General features: G+C 37.8%; 1 protein-coding gene across 2 annotated transcripts in view; it reads right to left on the reverse strand.

The window, feature by feature from the left end:
* The window catches only part of LOC114690079 (cytochrome P450 7B1), a 177,378-nt gene that overhangs the window by 129,664 nt on the left and 27,338 nt on the right, over positions 1-20,376 (reverse strand). Inside the window, exon 1 of one of the 2 annotated variants that reach the window (XM_037206395.1) lies at positions 41-268. The exons of the other annotated variant lie outside the window; for it this stretch is intronic. Coding sequence (XP_037062290.1) covers positions 41-207 — 167 coding nt within the window. The 5' untranslated portion in view covers positions 208-268. Of the gene's footprint in view, positions 1-40; positions 269-20,376 lie in introns of those variants that run through there. 2 annotated transcript variants of the gene reach the window in all.

Raw genomic sequence — 20,376 nt, forward strand, 5'->3', positions numbered from 1 at the left:
ACTGGGACTCTTTTTCTGTGTTTGTTTGTTTCATGCTTACAGTTTGGGATTGTTTGGTGATTGGTTAGCTGGTTGGTTGAGTTTTCTTTTTGCTGGTGTCTGTTTCACTTCAGAACTCATTCTGGTCTTGAAGTCAGGACACTTGTGCCTCAGTCTTCTGAATACTAGGATTCGAAAAGCACCAGCAAAACACGTTAGTCCCAACATTCGGGAGGCAGAGGCAGGCGGATCTCTGTGAGTTTGAGGCCAGCCTGGGCTACAGAGTGAGATCCAGGAAAGGCGCAAAGCTACACAGAGAAACCCTGTCTCGGAAAACCAAAAAAAAAAAAAGAAAAAGAAAAAGAAAAGATGCTAGGAAAGAGATTTCAAAAATGAAAAAATAGTAAAACACCTATGCATTTATGTGTGCAGACAGGTTGACTGTAATCGTGTACTAGAGGAGAAAGAGCCGAAGGCCACACAACATGGTGTTAATAGTGAGCACGGAAGAGAGAACGGCAGGGAGGCGGGGTTAAAGGAGGAACATGGGCTGGTAATCCAAAAAAGACCTATTCCCACCCAAAGGCCTTTAATTATAGCATCATATTATTGTGTCATCTTTGAACTTTCCAACAAATATTTCATATTTACATAGAGATACTAACACCATAAAGCTAGTTTCATAAGTAAAAAAGACAAGATGGTGGAAAAGCGACTTAGAGGCTTCCCTGGCCATATGCAGCTCTGTAGATCAACTCTCAGCTTCTCTTTTGGTGTCCTTTATGATTTCCAAGATCTAGCTGGATTTCTCTTAGCATCTGGGCATCAAATAACATCATGTATTTAGAGAGCTCGAGGACAGAGTCGTGACGATGAACCCTCAGAACATCATGATTCCGAACCATTTCCCCAATCCCTCCCATCGTTCCTTGCAGTCTCCAGGAAGCAGCTACAAAAGGTTTTCAGATATACACAAAACTTCAGAAAAGACAGAGGAAGGGAGACATGGAGAGAGAAAAATAGATGAAAGGGAGAAAGCATGAAACACTTCTCCAGTGTCTTTTTGGTTATGAGATTAACAGAAATGACAAGAATCCCTCGGCGAATGCAGTGTTAGAAAAGAAAGTTTGTGCTGATTCAAAATCTGGGTTGTATTTTTGGTTGTGAGCCTAGCCTTTAACGGCTGAGCCATCTCTCCAGCATGCCTTTAATCCCAGCACTCGGGAGGCAGAGCCAGGAGGATCTCTGTGAGTTCGAGGCCAGCCTGGGCTACCAAGTGAGCTCCAGGAAAGGCACAAAGCTACGCAGAGAAACCCTGTCTCGAAAAAACAAAAAAACAAAAACAAACAAACAAACAAAAAAATCTGGGTTGTAACAGTCTGCTTGGTATCCCAGCTCCCTGGTTAGCCCACGGAAGGCTTCTGCTTCCGTCAGCAGGCACAGTGCATGTGTGCAGCCTGTAGCCACCACACCCAGCCCTAGTATGAGCAGGGTTTGAGATACCTAAACAATCACAGAAGAAGCAGACGGCATGCTTCATGGGTATCAGATCCCCGTGTGAGAATCTGAGTGACACATTTTAATTAAATTGGCCCACTGGAGTGTAATTAAGGTGTAGTCTTCATGAGGTGAAACTAACAGAAAATAGGTCCTTTTTATGGAGCAAGCACAAATGCTTAGGCTAGGAATCCTTTGCTCTCAACTCCCTGACAATTAGGAGAACTTGAGAATCCTTTTCTCCAAATGTTTTCATCTTTGTACTCAGAAAGTTGCTTCATAGGTAACTTTACATGACTACAAGTTAGCCGCATAAAGTTACATGCTTCTGAGAAACTTGACTCTGAATGTGAACCTTGCAGTGGAATCAGAAAGTCCTTTATTTTAGTTCAGTGTGCTAGAAGTTGGCAACTATGAGTCCAGTCCCCTACATCTGATCCTCAGTGGACACCCAGGACTTCAGAGAATACCAAACATACATACACGTCAAACAGGATGATTCTTCCTATGAATATATCTCAAGGATGAACAAATGCTAATAATAAAGTAGCACAATTCTAACACTACACTGTGATGATAGAGGACCCAGAACAGCACTACCCGGAATAGTGTAATCTAAACCTTTAAAATTATTTCTGGAATTTTCCACTTAATGTTTTTAGACCAGACTTGATTACAGGTAACTCAAACAGAAAACAAAACCTACTGTGTGAACAGCTGATACTGATAACAAGTTCTAAAATATATTGTGAATATAATTTTAAGATCAAGTTTTGTGCGCCCCAGTTTCATGTGGTATTGAATTCCATATATATTCCAGGATGACCTTAAACTTCTGATCCCCCTTCCTCTACCTCATAAGTGCTAGAACTACAGGCATGTGGCATCACCCTCAAATTATATGGTGGTGGGGAATCAAACCAGGACTTCGTGTATACTAGGCAAGAACTCTTCCAACTGAGCCACACTCCGAGTCTAGGACTTCTATATTTGGGGCTTTACATCTTTGAGCAAGTCATATTCTTAACATTATCTCCCTGATCTATAAGGATGATTATTCATATCATTAGATTATGATAGAGACTGAATGGAAGAATGATTGTGAGGACCCAGTGTGAACTGTGGGTGCCCACAGGGAATTTTCACTACTACTTGGGTCACAAAGACAAACATTTAAAGCAATTTTCTTTTGGAAAGGAATTATACAGAAATCAGGAAAGCACCTGGGGCTTTAGAGTCGTATAGACATAACCCTGTTTACTGATCCTATCACTTACAAACAGCACCAAATGCTTCTTGTTTCGTTATTTGCATAATACAGTAATTCACTGTTTGTTTTTGCTATGCTTTCATTGATATTTCTTTCAAACTAATTATTTGTTACTCACTTAAGAGTCTTTAAATCTTTATGTAGCCAAAGAACAAATTTTCCTGATAATTTTCACAAGTTAGATGTTCACAAACTATATACGTTATTCAAAACAGGAAATAACACAGAGAACCTAAGTTCCTGTGGAGAATAGTCATACGAGGATTTCAGCACCACATGATGACATCTGCCTCACCACTTCACTCTTCTACTGAAATGGAGGACAGATGGTAAGGGGGAAATCTTTAAGCAAAGGTTATGCTCCTATGGGAAGTCAAACTAGAAAAACCAATAAGAGTAATCCAGTTAGATCCAAAGATTGAAAACCAGTACTCAAGGTTTGTGGTGAAGGTAATGTGCTTTGCCAGTTCTGACAGATTCCCAAAGGTATTTCAGATTACAAAGTAGAGAACTGAGCGAAGAAGATAACGCTTCAGCCACACTCTGGTTTCATCTATGAAGAAGCTTGGTTCATTTGAAATAATATGAATGTTTACCCATATGCTGGAGCAGGAACATTTAAATCCACCCATTTCATCCTTCTCATTAGTTCCTCATACTCTCCTTCACCACAAAGCAGAAGTGGTACTCTGCCACTCCTCTAGGGTGCTAAGTCTTGGGTTTAGCATTCGGCACCTGCTCTGCACACATTCTTCTGTTAATGACCATGCATAAGTGTTCATCCCCCACGAAACTCACTCTGCATATAAAAGGATATATAATTTTTATAATGCCATGAAGAAGTAAATACAGCCCATTGAGTTTTCTATGGGAATATTAGAAGAGTTTAATTATCAGCCACTGTCTGCATCTCCAGGCACTAGGTTGGTTCATTTGCATGCTTAAGTTCTTTATATCACACAACCAAATGCCCAGGTACATTGTTGATAATTCTAAGATGAATGTGCCTGTCTGTTCCTCTTGGTGATATCAGTGCTCAGCTTGCCGATCTTCTCCGGAGAACATCTCAGGACACCTGAGCCACTTAGTTTCAGGCTGTGAACAATTATTTCCTGATCCTTCCCTGTGCTCTGTCTAAGCTTTGCCTCAGTTGGCATAATCTCTAAGGTATATATTATATTCACACTAATCAATATGAAAAAATTTTCCTGGATATACTCAGACTTTAAGTTATTACACTTGTTGAGTAGAAGAAAAGTACAAATGGACTCTCCCATGAAGGAGTCTGCATGGACCACTTGTGCAGTGTTAGCTGCTTTGAGTGCTGTAATTAGCATTATCTTTATGAAAAGCGTCAAAAAATCATCACACCTTTCTCTGAAATGCTCAGGAAGATAACTGAAACTGAATTTGAAAATGTTAAGGGAATTCCCTGCTTCCTACATGTCTCATGATGTAATTATGTTGTTAAGGACTTTTCACAAAAGGGAATATTGCTCAATAATAGTCAGAGGCCGAGGAAACAAAAGCTTGCCGCAAAATAAAGAAAGGCTGAAAAACAACTGCAGATGTGAAGATGTATGTTCAGCTGGCCCTGTTATTTGTTACATCAAAGCATTAATCCAGGGCTTACTTCCAATGTTGCTTGACTTCAGGATGCATAGAAACAGTCACATGGACAAACACACCATATGCACACACACAGACATACGCATGCACTACATGCATGCACACACAGACACACACACACCACATACATATTCAAACAAACACTGTCTTACAAACAGACACTGCAAACCCAATGAAAGTACTTATGCTGAAATTGTGCAAGTAATGCGAACCATTATGATGGATTTATGACCTGTGTATGTGGTTCTTGTGTTCATTTTTCTTATTTTTTTAATTCTGTTGTTTGTTTGTCTCTTTGTTTTCCAGAGAGAGAAAGAAAGAACATGGAATTTGGGTGGGTGAGGAGGCAGAAAGGCTCTGGAAAACTTTCGGGGAAGGGAAACTGAGATCAGAACATATTGTATGAAGATTTCTTTCAATAAAATGTCATAAAAATGATACTGAAACTCTCTTAGTTCTATCAATGTAAGGAAAATTAAAAATGAATTAAAGCTAATCTATCAATGTAAGGGAAATTAAAAGTGAATTAAAGCTAATATTTACTTAGAACAAAGTACATTTTTTAAAAGTTTTCCCATCTTAAAATATTTAACCAAGGATAACTTGAATTAGTTTGTCCTTTGAAAACATACAAGGATATGGCAACTAGAAGGTTTCTTGTGCTCCGGCGGATGACCCCACAACCAGCACTAATTGGACTTAATAGGTTAATGGAACAAGAAAAGAAGATGTGAAGTTGGGAGGGAAATATGTTAGTGGGTATAGAGGGAATTCAGGGGAGTGAGGGCTAAATATGCTCATATTTCATTGTCTACAGGTATGAAATTTTCAAAGAAGAAGAATCACACAGTTTTTTTTTTAAAGACTTTCAGTGTGGGGCCCTCGTCATTCCTGCGCCTCAATGAATCACACCATCTTCCACTTTTTAATCAGATTCTAACATTTTGTTCTCTGGACTTCCAGTGCTGTCCAATAGCTCTCAGTTGCTTCCATCCAGGATTTGTTGGTGTCCTTACTGTCCTTACCATCTTATTTGTTGGTCCCTGTTTATGAATATTTTCTCACTTATGTTGGCAAAATGTTCACCTTCATAGGATTCCTCTTGCTGGAAAATCTCGAGTCTTGTGAATGTGGTAGTGACCACCAATTATGTCATCTAAAGATTTTCAACACAATATGCATCTCTTCCTTCTTCTCCTCCTCCTCCCCTTTCTTCTCTCCCTCTTTTTTCTCATCTTCATCACATCACTTCTCCCTTCCTCTTCCCTTCCTCCTCCTTCTTGTGGTGCTGGTGATCAAACCTAGAGCAATTCACACCACTGAGCCTCAGCCCCAGGCCCCTGTGCTTTAATTCCTGTGGGTCAAGTGCTCTTTTGAACTTCCATTTCCATAAAACTGTCACCTAAGTCTTTCTCCGGAATACAAGGAAGAAGCACAAGTACATATTTTGCTATCTATACAAGGACTACAAACACACATTTTGTTATCTACACAGAAACTGAAAACCCCATCACAACAACTTTATAAACATGACCAGCCACAGATCAAGATGAGCACCTGTTAGTTACCTAATGTTTGGGCTGAGACTTAACACCAACTTTATATAATTACCTGGTTAATATGCTGTGGGAAGTACAATTTGAACTGTACTGTACTGGAGTTATTTAACTAAACTATGGTTGTTGAAGTTCCTATACTTTGTAACTATGTAAAGAAAGAACCACTAACATATCCACATACACATATACACAATTATTGTACATGATACATGCAGAGTCATCTCATGATTTTCTTCTTTCAAGCACACAGTATGCCTGTAAAGAGGAGGTTTTAAATGAAATGCATCAATTTTAATGGGCACATTTTACTACCATCGTAAAGGTAAAATGAACAACAGCCAGATGTGCTGGAGATTGCTCACTGCCAGATTCCAGTCCTACTTTTCTCAACTGATTCAGAGCGGTTTTAATAAAAGATTTATTTTTACTTATGTTGTTAATCCTTAAATTTGCAGAAAAAATCAGTTCTACCATGTTGCTGAACTTAAGCAAGCTTTTATTAGAATGTTAAATACTGACCAAGATGGAATTTGGTCAGGACCATCACTTGGAAACTTCAGCTGAATGACCTGAGACATGTGTTGGTGGGTCATATATGGGTAAAACCCATAGTCCACCATACTTTCCCATGAAGTTTTGTTGTTATTTTTCAAAGAACTATAACTCTTGGAATCCCAGGATGTTACATAGTCCTTGGGCATGGGGCTTACAGGTTAACTTAGGGTCTAATATTGGGTAGGTGTGTGGGTTTGTATATGAGTACGTGTACATGCGTGTGAGTCCCTACAGAAGTCAGAAGATGGCGTTGGATCCCCTGCAGCTGGATTTACAGGTAGGTATGAGCACTAGACATGAGTGCTGGGAACTGAACTCTTAACTGCTGAGTTGTCTCTCAAGCTGCCAGAGGGGCTTTTGATACCTGCATAAGAATAAATAGGAATAAATAAATAAATAAATAAATAAATAAATAAATAAATAATCCTGTGACTCATTATTCGACTTTAAGGGCATTCTTATAACAACTCCCACAGAAACAAGCTAGATTTGCAAAGAAGAGTTTGCTTTCCAGCAGTCCTACATGTATGCATATCTAGTTCACTACTATCCATGTGACTATCTCCCAATTCACACCTAAGAAGCCAGCCTGTGTGCAAACATCTTAACACTTGACAGTTACAGAGGTACCTGCAAGTTGCTGCTAAGCTTGAGGTCAAGAGTTAAAAGTCACTCCCTCAGCAAAGCTTAAGCTAATGAAACTTCACCCTACTCTAAAGGATTAGAGCTAAAAGGATTATAGCAAGTGTTTTTGTCTCATAGTGCATACCTATTTATTCACTACATAAATAAGTGCAATTACCATGTGGTCAGGAAGTGCAGCAAATAACAGAGGTTTAATTCTGTTAGTGTCCACAAATGTTTTCATGCAAGAACGAGACAGTGTGCTTCATCACCAGATCTTGCTTTGGCCTGTGAGTGTGGCTATACAGAGAAGCAGACTGAGATGAGCAACTTGTAAAGAACAGAAATCTACTTCCCCATGGCTCCGAGGAGTGGGAAATCTGAAACCAAGGCTTTAGAAAGTCTGGTGTCTGCTGTGGGATGTTCTGTATGTCTTGTGGGAGCCCTTTTTGGGTTCTTTGTGGCGTTACCCAGCAGGTCCGTATAGAGGATGATTAGGACCATGGGCCTGAGTGCAGGTGTTTGAGATGGTCTGCACTTGGCTGTGCTGGGGGATGGTCTGTATGTCAAGTTGCTCTGATTGGTCAATAAATAAAACCTGATCGGCCGTGGCTAGGCAGGAAAGATAGGCGGAACTAACAGAGAGGAGAAATAAAAGGACAGAAAGGCAGAAGGAGACGCTGCAGCCGCCGCCATGACCAGAGACGCACAGTTAGCAAGAAGCCTGCCACGGCCATACAGTTTGTAAGCTATATAAGTCTCTGTGTTTACTTGGTTGGGTCTGAGCGGCTGTGGGACTGGCGGGTGACAGAGATTTGTCCTGACTGTGGGCAAGGCAGGAAAAACTCAAGCTACAAATGGCGCCCAACGTGGGGCTAAAGAAAAAAAGGGAAGAAAAAAAAAGGGACTAAAGAAAAAGGACAAATGAACAGGGATAAAGGCCGGTGTTATGAAAAAAAAAAAAATACTAAAGACAAAGTCCCTTAACCAAGAGGCGCTCCAATAAAGTGTGACCTGAGAAGAATCCTCGAGTGGTGGTAAAGAGGATTCAGAACTCAACACACGGAGCGGTGACGTCGGTAAGTTCTCCAGGAACGGTGACGTTGGTAAACGCCCCACAGTTCCTAATTCTCTCTCTCAAATGAGCGGCAGCCGCCGGTTTGAGTTACTGGCGGGTTCCTGGCATGTGTGCTTGACCTGCAGTATGGCGGGAATGAGGCCTCTGCAAGTGGCACATTAAGCTGCGTGGTGGATTTAGCCTTTGCTAGTTACAAAACAAAAAAGGTTTCTGGGCTACACGCTGCTTGGATAAAAGCACAGACCCACGATGGCTCCCAGAGCTGGTGGAAAATGTACCACTGCCATGTTGGGAAGCTGAAGGGGGCGGAGCCAGCAGCCACAGAGCTGTTTCAGGCTTAGAAGGCTACAGTTTAAAGCAATAAGTTTGCAATAAGACAGATTCAGATGGAACAAGACTTTAAATGCTTTACAATGTGTGTAAAAATGTACATAGGCTTGGAAGAGAGAGGAAAAGGAACATAGACAGTTATATAAAGAAATAGAAAGTTTAAAAAAATAAAGTCTTTAAAGAGAAAGTAAAAGTAATATAAAAAATAAGCCATGTAAAGATGGATATCACACAGAGAGTTTGGATTATATTGTCTTTGGGATTTTTAACTGCAGAAAAACATTTGATCGTAAAAGATGTTGAGTTAAACCAATATGTATATATGAAAGATATCTTGACTTTAAAATTTGGATATAAGGATGTGTTACTTTGGAAAGGAGACTCTGCTTTTGTTTTCACAGAAAGCCAGAGGCTATGGATTTGTTCCAGATTAAGATACATCAGGTTTGACCAGCCAAGACCACCTGAAAGGTCTCTGATGACACCATGGCCCAGATGATCCAACATCCAGAATCGTTTCAAGGCAACTGGCTCAGACAATACAGCCTCACGGACTACTCCATGATCCTTAAATATTCTTTGTATTCCCATAAGATACAGCGCCCCCCTCCAGCAGGAAGTAGTTAAGAGAAGCTACGCCCAAATTCCCAAATATACCAAGCTGGCTTTAAAGATGTAAAAGTTAAAACCTTCCTTTTTTAAAAAAAGAAAAGGGGAAGTGCTGATGAAGGGGTGTCTGATGAAGGCTCAGGGTCTGCTTCCTGGACGGGACTTTGAATGTTCCATGCTCATGGTTGGAAGGGACAGATAAGGAAAAAGGGCAAGAAAGGTCTAGTTAGTTCCCCTTGACCTTTCAATAAGTCATTAACCCATTCTTAGAGGCAAAGAGAGCTCTGTGACAATCACCCTTCAATGGACACTTATCTTAATAATTTGCCAAGGATTAAGTTACAACATGAATTCTAGAAGAGATACAGGCATTTGTGTCTTTGCGGGGGCCCCAGTGACTATACTCAATATTCAATACGAATTCCACCCAATTAAAACATGTATTTTACATATAACTTTATATTATATCAACCCAGGCCTGTCCAGAATATTCCTACAACATACTACTGAATTATTATATATAATTATATATATATCCTTTTATTTTATTTTTCAATAAAATTTTGTTTTGTGAGATTACGATTACATTATTTCCCCTCTTTCCTTTCCTCACTCCAAACTCTCCCTTGCACACCCTCACCTTGCTCTCTTTCAAATCCATGGCATCTTTTTCTTTAATTGTTGTCACTTGTTTGTGTATTCCTAAACATATAAATACAACCTGCTCAGTCTGTATAATATTACATATTGAAGACATATTATATATATATGTCTTCAAGGATGACCATTTGGTATTGAATAACCAATTGGTGTGCTCTTCCCTGGGAAGACTATTTCCCCTGCTCTCAGCATTCCTTAGTTGCCTGTAGTTGTTGTCCATGGTTGAGATCTTTTGAACTTTCCTCTACCCAAAGGAGAGTGTCTACTGGTGTCATCCTAGTTCAGCTCATGATTAGGCAACCATGGCAGGGAGACTTGACGGGTATACTTTCTCTTACACTTACAGGGAACACACTCTTACAGAAAACTCCCTGTCTCCCTGGTTCTTGGACCCTTTCCACTCCCTCTTCACTACAGAAAAGCATGAATTGTTGCCATGGCAAGTTTTATCTTATATAATCTTAGGTTGTCTAGTCACCATGTTGATCAGTATCACAACTTAAACCTGTTTTCTAGCAAGAAAAAGAAAGAAACATTTTGGGACAATAGATTCTCTAAACCAGTCTCTCTAAACAGTAAGTTGCTGATTTATAAAGCTTACATGTTTTCTCAATACTCACATATTTATTTCTTTTTAAGGCAGGATCTATGGATCCCCTTGGCCTGATGCTCATTAGGTACACCAGACTGACTTTGAACTTATAGAGATCTGCTTGCTCTGCCTCTTGAGTGCCTGGGATTAAAGTCTTGTGCCACCATGGCCTATTTGCGTATTTATTTTTAAATTGATAAAATGTGCTATAGGGGATCAGAACATTCTATTCCTAAATACTCATATTTGGCAAAAGTTTTATTTTACATTGATTACTTTGAAAGTCTAAAGAAAAAAGTGAGGCTCAAAAAAATCTAGAAATTACTTTTTTGATCTACAAAGAAATTCTCCATTTCAAAGAGTCTCCCCTCAACGCATGAAAATAACTGACTTATCAATGGGGAAGAAATTGGTGAATCTGAACAATAAACACTATTACTGTGCTTGTCTCATTATTTTATGTGAATTACATATGGTAATAAACAAAAACTAAACCCTGAAGAATACCATAACAAAAGAAAAGAGCTAAGGAAGAAACAGGGAAACACTCTTCTCTAGGTCACAAGGTAAACAAACCAAGATGGATCCACAATGAGCCATTAAACATGCCCTAACAAATTTTGAAAAATTCATGTATTGCCAAGCTACAATTCAATGAACAAAAAGGATATAAGAAAGGAAGCCAGAAAATCCCCTGCTTATTTGACAATTAAATAGACTTAAATAGTGGACAAGGAGGAAGTCCTTAAACATCATAAACATCATAGCCAGGTGTGGTGGCTCATACCTTTAATCCCAGCACTCGGGAGGCCGAGGTGGGTATATCTCTATGAGTCTGAGGCCAGCTTGGTCTACAAGCAAATTCCAGGGCAGGCAAAACTGTTACACAGAGAAATCCTGTCTCAAAAAGCCAAACCAACCAAATAAACAAACAAAAAAAAATTCATAAACATACTGAACTGAAAGGAAATAGAAATACAACACATCAAAATTTGGGGAAATACTGTACTTAATAGGAAAAAATAGCAATAAGAGCATATATCCCAAGCCACATGTTATGGTACGTGCCTTAAATCCTAGCACTTGGGAGACAGGGGCAGCTAGATCTCTGTAAGTTCAAAGCTACCTAGTCTACATGGTGAGTAAAAAGACAGCCTGAGTTATATAGAAAGACTTTTGTCTCAAAAAAAAAAAAAAGAAAGAAAGAAAGAAAAAAAAAACAAACAAGGAAACAAAAGCATATATCCCAAAAGAAAACTTACAATCAAAAATATTAGTTGCCAGTGAGTTAGAAGAAGAGTTAAATAATTTATACACAAAACAAGCAGAAGAAATCATTTAATGAATTAAATTTTAAATGAGGTAACAGTAAAGAACAATTAATAAGATTAAAAACTGGTATGTTAGAAATACTAATAAATTTTACCTATCTTAGAAATTTTGTCTGTATTAAAAAGAGAAAAGGAGTCATCACCACAGCTCTGTGAACAGCAAATTCTATGAACAATTATACAGAAATATTATGAATTCACACAGTGTTCTAAATTGTATTTATTGTTTACTGTTCTAAAGGCATTGGGATATGGGAGAAAGGAGCCTAAAATGAGGTGGACTAAAGTCTCATACAATAGCCAACTTTATTCAAAGCATCAGACAATTTATACTCTGAGGGTTAAGAAGAGCCATATGAATAGTTTACAATCACAAGGACAAGCCACACATGACAAAAACATGTTCTACCACTGAGGCATATAAATACATAGCAATAGCCAGTTGAATAATCTAAAGTAAACTTATTCCTATCCACTACACCTTAGAGGGGCACAAAAGTACATCCCAAGAACATTTCTGTGTTTTTGAAGAAACTGAAGTCACAAGACTGATGTCTTGTTTTCTTGTAGTTTTCTGACAAGCACTCAGAATTCCTCTTGCACATTTCCATTTTTATCTATGTTCTGACAATTACTATTGTGCATATGTATTATGATGTGTGCATGTATGTCAGTACACACGCCATAGAACACATCTGGAGGCCAGAGGACAAATTATGGAGTCAGTTCTCTTCTTCTGCCTTTGTATATGTTCCTAGGATTGAACTCATGTCATCAGATTGAGGGAAAGTGGTTTTACCCACTGAATCATTTTGGTGGCACCCACATTCCCAGAAATTTGATAATTTACATGAAGTAGATCAATAAAAAAACCATAAGCTATGATGGAGAAATGTCTCAATAAGTAAGAACATTTGCTATGAAAGCATAAGGACCTGAATTCAAATCCACAATACCCATCAAAAAGCCTGGGTGTGGCCACACACATGCTAGTAAGCCCAGTGCTGCTGTAAGTAGACACAGGAGGTTCACTGGTACTTCCTGGCTGGCTGTCATCCTTGCTCCAGCTTTAGTGAAGGACCCTGTCTCAAACTGATAAGGCCAAAAGTGTTAGAGCAAGAAGTCCCCTCAGTGTCCTTCTTTGGCCTCTGAACTCAGATGAATGTGCACATCCATATACATCATACACATCACTGCTAGCTGTTTTTCAGTGACAGAAGGCTGTCAGGGGAGAAAAGACATCAGCAAATTTGCTGAACTATAAGGACTATGAACTATGCACCTACTTGTACAATAATGGCAAGACCATTATGGGTGTAAACCAGCCACTCTCTGTTTGCATTCGAGGCTCACTCCACAGGAAATTATTCATGCCTGGTACTATAAACCTGGGCAAAAAGCATATGGCTGGGGATATCATAGGTCCTAGTAGGGGAGCTTAGTAGTATTGTTCAGCTAAATTGACATAGGATCAAATTGCCTTCTACAGATCTATAATTATATTCATAGACAAATGCTATTCTCAACTTTAATAAAAGAAGTCTTTTTCTGTAGTGAAAAGCAATGAATTCAGAGACTCATGGTTTCTCCAGCAGCAAGAATTGGTAAGAACTGAATGCTAATTCCTAAATAGGACATTTAAACCACTTTCTCTAAGGCTAGGGGAATATCATGAAACACAGGAATAAAGAACGATATGCACAGGAGTAAATAAGAGCTGAATGAATGGGAGAAATTTTCTGGGAATGACACAGATATTGCTATAATGAACTCATAGAGGCTGTAGTTGCCTGTACTGAACCTGCACAAGACTACTATAATGTCCATGGGGCCCCATACCCCTTGCTGAACTGTTGGGTACCAATAGATTCTGGGAGGGAAGGAATCATCACATTCAATTTCAAGTTCATTGGTGATCCCAGCACACTCTGCTAGATACTTCCAAACCCATGATGACAAAACAAAACAAGAATGTGGGAAATGGATTTATTAAGAGAAGAGATTATTGAGGGTCTGGGGAGAAGATAAGAGAAGTTGGAGTGAGAGTAATAGAATGCTTTATGTAGCTTAATAAAATTGTCAATGAACAAGTTTTATTAATAAAATGTATAGTCCATCCTCAAAATCATATTCCAGCATCAGTTGATGGGATAAAACACTTGACAAAATCCAATATCCATCATAATAAAACCTCAGAATATAAGGATTGAAGGGCAACTTTGAAGAGGTCATGACTACAAATAAATCCTAGAAAATTGAACAAAAAACTTCTAAAGTATATAGCCAATTACAGGATATGACAATAATATATAAAAGTCAACTAATTTTCAACAAATAAACGAAACTGGAATTTTAATTGAAAAACACAAAAAACTGGTACCCAAAATGAGACACTTGACAACAAAATATTTATAAAAGCTATTTGCAAGTCTATAAGACTCTGATAGAAGATTAAGGAGTTAAATAAATGAAGAAATGTATTTCATGTTCATAGGTAGAAAGAATCAATAATATGAAGAGGTCAATTCTCTATAATCCCAAGAAAATCTCTAACCAAATCCCAGTAAGCATTTAATAAAGAGCTAATTAATAGAAACTTCCTAATCTTACACAGATTTCCTGATCAGATAGATTATCATTACTCTCACATAAGAGCTATGATTACAAGAATAATAGAAAATTATGTGCTAAACTAAACTGAATTACAACTATAGTAATTTGTTACAATAGAAACTATGATTGACATGTACTATGTTATATAACATAAAATTTCTGAGAACATTAATAATCTTCAGATGTTCAAATAATTACCCTATATTTTTACTAATATTTGAATATTTATTTATTTCAGAGTATTATATAATATTAATGCATTTATCTCAAACATGTTTTTCATGTTTCACATTTGTTTCCTACTTTTATACCTTAAAATAGTTCTGCCTTTGGGTTTGTGCAGTGAATATGTTCCCCAACAAACAAATACAGATTAACAGACTGTATTAGAAAACAGGATCCAGCTGGGTGTGCTGGCTCATGCCTTTAATTCCAGCACTCTGGAGACAGAGGCAGGTGGATCTCTGGGAATTTAAGGCCAATCCGATCTACATAGTGAGCTCTGCGATATCCAGAGGTGCATAATAGAGAGCCTGTGTCTCAGAAATGTAAGAAGGGAGGGAAGGAGGGAGGGAGGGGGGAGGGAGGGAGGGAGGGGAGAGGGAGGGAGGGAGGGAGGGAAGAAGGAAGGAAGGAAGGAAGGAAGGAAGGAAGGAAGGAAGGAAGGAAGGAAGGAAGGAAGGAAGGAAGGGAAAGAAGGTGAAAACAGGATCTACATTTCTGCTGCCTCTAAGAAACATACCTCGCCACTAAGGACAGATACCACCCTTGTGTAAAAGAATGGTAAAAGATGTTCCAAGCAAATGGAATCGAGAAGAAAACAGGTCTTTCAATATCTGATCAAATAGAGTTCACGCCAAAACTAATGAGCTGAGTTGGGGAAGAACACAACGTATTCATTGAAGAAAAAAAATCCACCAATTGGATTTTACAATTCCAAACATTTGTGCACTGTTATTTTGAGGTACTAAATATTTGCAAAATAGCATATTGTGTACACTGACAAACTTAACTAGTCTTTTATAATAGTTCCATGCCAATAGATAACTTACTTTTTATTTAAAGAGAATTTCATACAATGTATTCTGTAATTAAATTTTTTACTTTTTTATTTCTGAGATTATAATTGCATTTCTCCCTTTCTTTTCTTCCCTCCAAGCCCTTCCATATGACCTTAATTGCTCTTCTTCAAATTCATGGCCTCTTTTCTCATTAAGTATTATCGTATGCATATATGTATATATATGCATATGAGTAAGCAACATAGGCTTTGAATACATACACACGTTTCATTTTATTATTATAGAGTAGTAGGTCATTTCCTCCATACAAATAGGTTAAACTTACCTATTAATACACGTAGTACATTAAAATAAGGTCATTAATTTCCTAAATAATTTTAATAGCCTAACGTGTTTTTCTTTAGAATCTCAAATGGTCCTATTAGCACTTAGAGAAATACAAACAACCGACTATTCTAAAAAATTAGTATAGTTGGTTTCCCAATTAACTCAGAAAAAAATTATCAAAAGTGAGCCATTAATATGTAATGTTAACTCCAATTAATAAAGTTATTTGTTGCCTTTTCTATTAACTGGCTTCTTTCTCTTTATTTTCTTTTGTTTTTAAAGACTAGTTCTTACAATCCAGCCAAAAATATAATGCTGTCTATCTCAGGCTCTGCCCCACACTGGGATCACAGTGGCACTGAGGTAACTGTGTGTTCAAACAAAGAGATGCAAGCAGCTAATTAAACTGTGGCTCAGAAATAATTACCGAAGCCATGGAAATAAGCTAAACTAGATATCTTCTTTAAAAGCACACAAATTAAAATCTTATCATGGCCCCTAAACACTTGACAGAAGCAGTAGGCCTCCTCATGTTTGCAAGCGGCCTTGTTCTGTGCACACCACCAAAGCCTATGAATCGTCTCACCTCCACTCAGCTAGATGAATCTCACTGTGATATAAAACAAAATTCCATCCACAGCCAAATACCTCCACTTGAGGGATTTTTCATTTTCAAAACCAAACCATGGATGACATGGAAAATCCACAAATAGTTGCGATTTTAGCAAAGAAACTTTCTTAAACACATTTTTATTAGGATTCTATAGTGTAAACAGTAAGTTGAGATATGATAATACCCCAAGAAACACAAAATGCATGCATGTTATAACAGGTTGATCATACACGTAATTGTTAAATATAAACACATATGCTTTTGTAGATTTGTTGGAGAGATTCGTTAATTGCTTAATGAAAGATGTCTTTCAAATACTAATTCCTTCATTTAGTTCAACAGATTAAAAATTTATATGAGAAGATATTAGCATGCATGCAATGAAGTGACAAGGACAGCCAAAAGTCTGAAATGTTAACGGGTAGAACACTGAGTTCCAGTTATTTAAAATACTAAACTGTATCATTTTCATTTGTCTGTTTCCATTTGCTTCCTGCATAGGCAAATACATGTCCATTTTAATATTCATGCAAATATTATAATATCAAGATTGTTTCTACATTTTCAGAGTTGCACATAAATTGCAAAACTTTAAACAGTGTATGAAAATTTTCACATAAGCTAGTATTGTGCATTTTTTAATTTGTAAATCTAGTCAGGACTTGACATTTGAAACTAAAGCAAATCACTGCTTTGTGATAGTTTTAGGTCATTAATTTTATAAAAAGTCTGGAATGATAGTTTGCAGAAAGCTTTTGCATAAAATAGCTATAAAAATAGTTTTGTCACCATAGAGTAAATATTGACATTTTTTGTGTGTGAAAGAAAATTACCACTAATACCAACAGACCTGTGTCTTCATTCCCTCCAGTCCCCTTAAACTGCAGTTCAATCTGGTATAATCTTTTCTCCTCCCCCAGTAGGGTGCAGAGAGCCCTCTAGCTTCCAAGCCTGTTTCCTACTGAGGTACATATTGGCCAGCATACAGCTGCTCAGAACAACTATTTGCATCTACAATGGGGTCATCCCACCACGTTCTTTTCAGATCAATATGATTGGTACAAACAATAGTTTGATTTTGATTGCTCTATAGTACGCTTGGGTAGAGGCTCTGAATGCCAGTGAATTGCTTAGAAACAATGGGCTGGTTCATCATCCAAAGCGTCCCTTTGCAAACAGCTGCCTCTGCCACACTCGCCCTGACAACGTCCAGAAAAACAGATGGTTTCAGCATTCATGGCCAGTTTAGTGAAAGCCCCTGAGTCAACTATTCAATGCGTGTTTTTTAATCTATTTGATATTAAGGGGTACTTTTCTCAACTATAAAGTCAAAATGTATTTAAATTTTCTTGTTCAGTCTATGTTAAATTAAAAAGAAAGGAAGTGTTTTGGGGGTGAGAATAAAATTTCTTTAATAAGTATGTATAGCTAAGTCTTTTGTTAAACCCCCAGTGTAGATCCTCTTGTATGATATGTGTAGCATTCCTGCAACACAAATCCAGAAATAATAATGTAGTTGAGGTCACAGAGTGCTGGTCTCTAGAGATAAGAGCATTTTTCTCCTACTTTCTTTAGTCACAAAAAAAAAAAATCAGTCCAGAGGGTAGCATTGAGAATAAGGCAAGAGACACCACCAATTCCTTACACTTTACCATCACCCCTTCAGAAATCATATTAAATATATTTAAAATCACTTGTGTGTGCTGGCTTGACCACTCAAGTGCTGATACTAAATGTATTTTTATTTGATAATTTAAAGCAAACAGTAACAAGTCATATTTAGGATATCATTCCAATTAAGCTGCATTTTTACAGTCAGCATTAAGAGCAAGAACTTCTTACTGTGAGCCAGCAGAAATGTTTGTATTTCAAAATCAAATTCTTAGAAATGGAGGAGCAAACAAGTTATGATTATTTGTTTCCTTAATATTACTTAGAGCATAGGAATTTAGAAAAGGACCCCCAAGTAACCAATATATTTCTCTACATTCCCCTTGTGTTTGCCACAACTCTCTAGGGACACAAAGAAAAGTAAATGGGCATGCTTATGAGCTTACGTTAGGACATTTCCTTTTGTGTGTCTTCCACCCCAATTTGTATTTGCAAATCTACATTAAAATGTGACTTTACAATAAGTTTATGAAAAACCTATTATTATAGTTTTCTCATAACTTACTATTATAGATCAGTGTAAAGTATGCCAAGTTAAATTAATACAGCTGTACATTATTTAGTACAAACATATTTATATAACAATTATATAACATAGATGATTACATATTACATTATGTGTATTATTTATTATAAGTATATAATGTTTACAGTGTATATAGCATTATACTAACCTGTCTGACAATGTGAATACAAATTTTATCTGTTTCATTAAGTGGTCATATAAACTGAATATTGCTTACAAAGGTACTTAAGGAGCTAAATATGTATTATCATGTATTAGAGAAATACAAAAAAAAAAAACAGAACAGGAAGGTATGTGAAGCCACGCTAAGGGTCAAGCCAAAACCCTGCCAAAGGGGGGAAGGAGGTCATAGCCTAGCCTTGCAGGCAGCCCTTGTACATAGCACTTTATAATTAGAGCCCATGTCTGCTATTTTTCCTAAACTCTTCTTCTGGGGACCCAGAGATGACTGCTATACTAACGAGGCCCAGTGTTTGCAGTTTTTTATTCCCATTTCCTCAAGTCCTTAAAGATCTGGACTCCTGTAGCAAGCTTTCTTGTTGGACTATCTTTGGATCACTAGCCCCCAAAATAATGACACAGAGACTTATTAATTATGAAAAGTTGGCCTTTAGCTTAGGCTTGTCTTCAACAGCTCTTATAACTTTATTAACCCACAACTTTTTAATCTAAGCTCTGCCACATGAACTGGTTACCTTCCCTGGGTATGGCACATCTGATTTGCTCCAAGTCTGCTAGCAAAATCCGCTCACCTAGATTCCTCCCTCTCACTTCCTCTCTCTACCTTCACTCCTGCCTAGCTATTGGCCATTCAGCTCTTTATTAAATCAATCACAGTGACACATCTTCACACAATGTAAACAAATATTTCCCAACAAATTCCTGGACTTGGAGTTTACCAGCTTCATTCATCTCACCCGGGACCAAAGTGTCTGCTGAGGAGCTTCAATGCAGATGAGTAGCAGAGCAAGAGGTTAAGGTTTTATTCAGGAGTGATTGGATCTTAACACAACTCTTGCTTTAGATACAGACAAACATGTCTTCCTCTAGATTTACATCTTGCATATCCTTCTCCTCCTTTTCCTTTTGAGAGTGGTCTGTACTCCCCATCTCCTTCTTCAGTTCCTTTAGGCAAAACTTTCCACTAAAACTGACACTCACTAAGTTGATTACCCAGGATATCTTACCTGCTGAATCCCATGAACACTTATCAACGTTTTGGATATTTGACTTTGCTGGAGAATTTGAATCAGCTGACTGCCACCTGTGCCCCCATTCTTAACACCCAGGTACAAGATCGTGGGGATCCAAGGAAACATTACTGAGGTATTCTTCTCAAGACACCTCCTAGACTGGTCTCCCCTAGCTTCTCTTCCTAGACATGTAGATCTATCTTCCCCTATCAACAACAAAATGCCAGTTTTCATCAGGGTTGTGTTGTTTACACCTGTTTTCCCTACATGTAGTTTTTAATCCATTCACTCAACAAATCACTCACTGAGCACCTACTATATGTAAATTTTATCTGTGCTCATCACTTCAGCTAAATATGACCTCCAAAATGACAACATTCATTTTCCCAACAAGTGCTGTTGAAGACCTACTCTCTGCAGTCCTAGTGCTTATCTTATTTTATTATTGATGAATAAGCTGCAGACTCCACTAAAGCCAGAGAGAATAATAACTACACAATTATAATACAGAGTTACATGAATTAGGAGACCTGAATAAGACAGATCTAACTTAATTTAGCTAGACTTTAGATACATGAATTCTGAAAAAAGACTTTCTCTAACTTTTATTTTAAATAGTTTAAAATAGTCACTGGTTTTGGTGCAGAAAGCACAAGGAGGAAATAAGAAACAGTGTATAGTAATCCACGTAAATGACA

The sequence above is a fragment of the Peromyscus leucopus genome, chromosome 5 (genome assembly GCF_004664715.2).
Source record: "Peromyscus leucopus breed LL Stock chromosome 5, UCI_PerLeu_2.1, whole genome shotgun sequence".
Lineage (NCBI taxonomy): Eukaryota > Metazoa > Chordata > Mammalia > Rodentia > Cricetidae > Peromyscus > Peromyscus leucopus.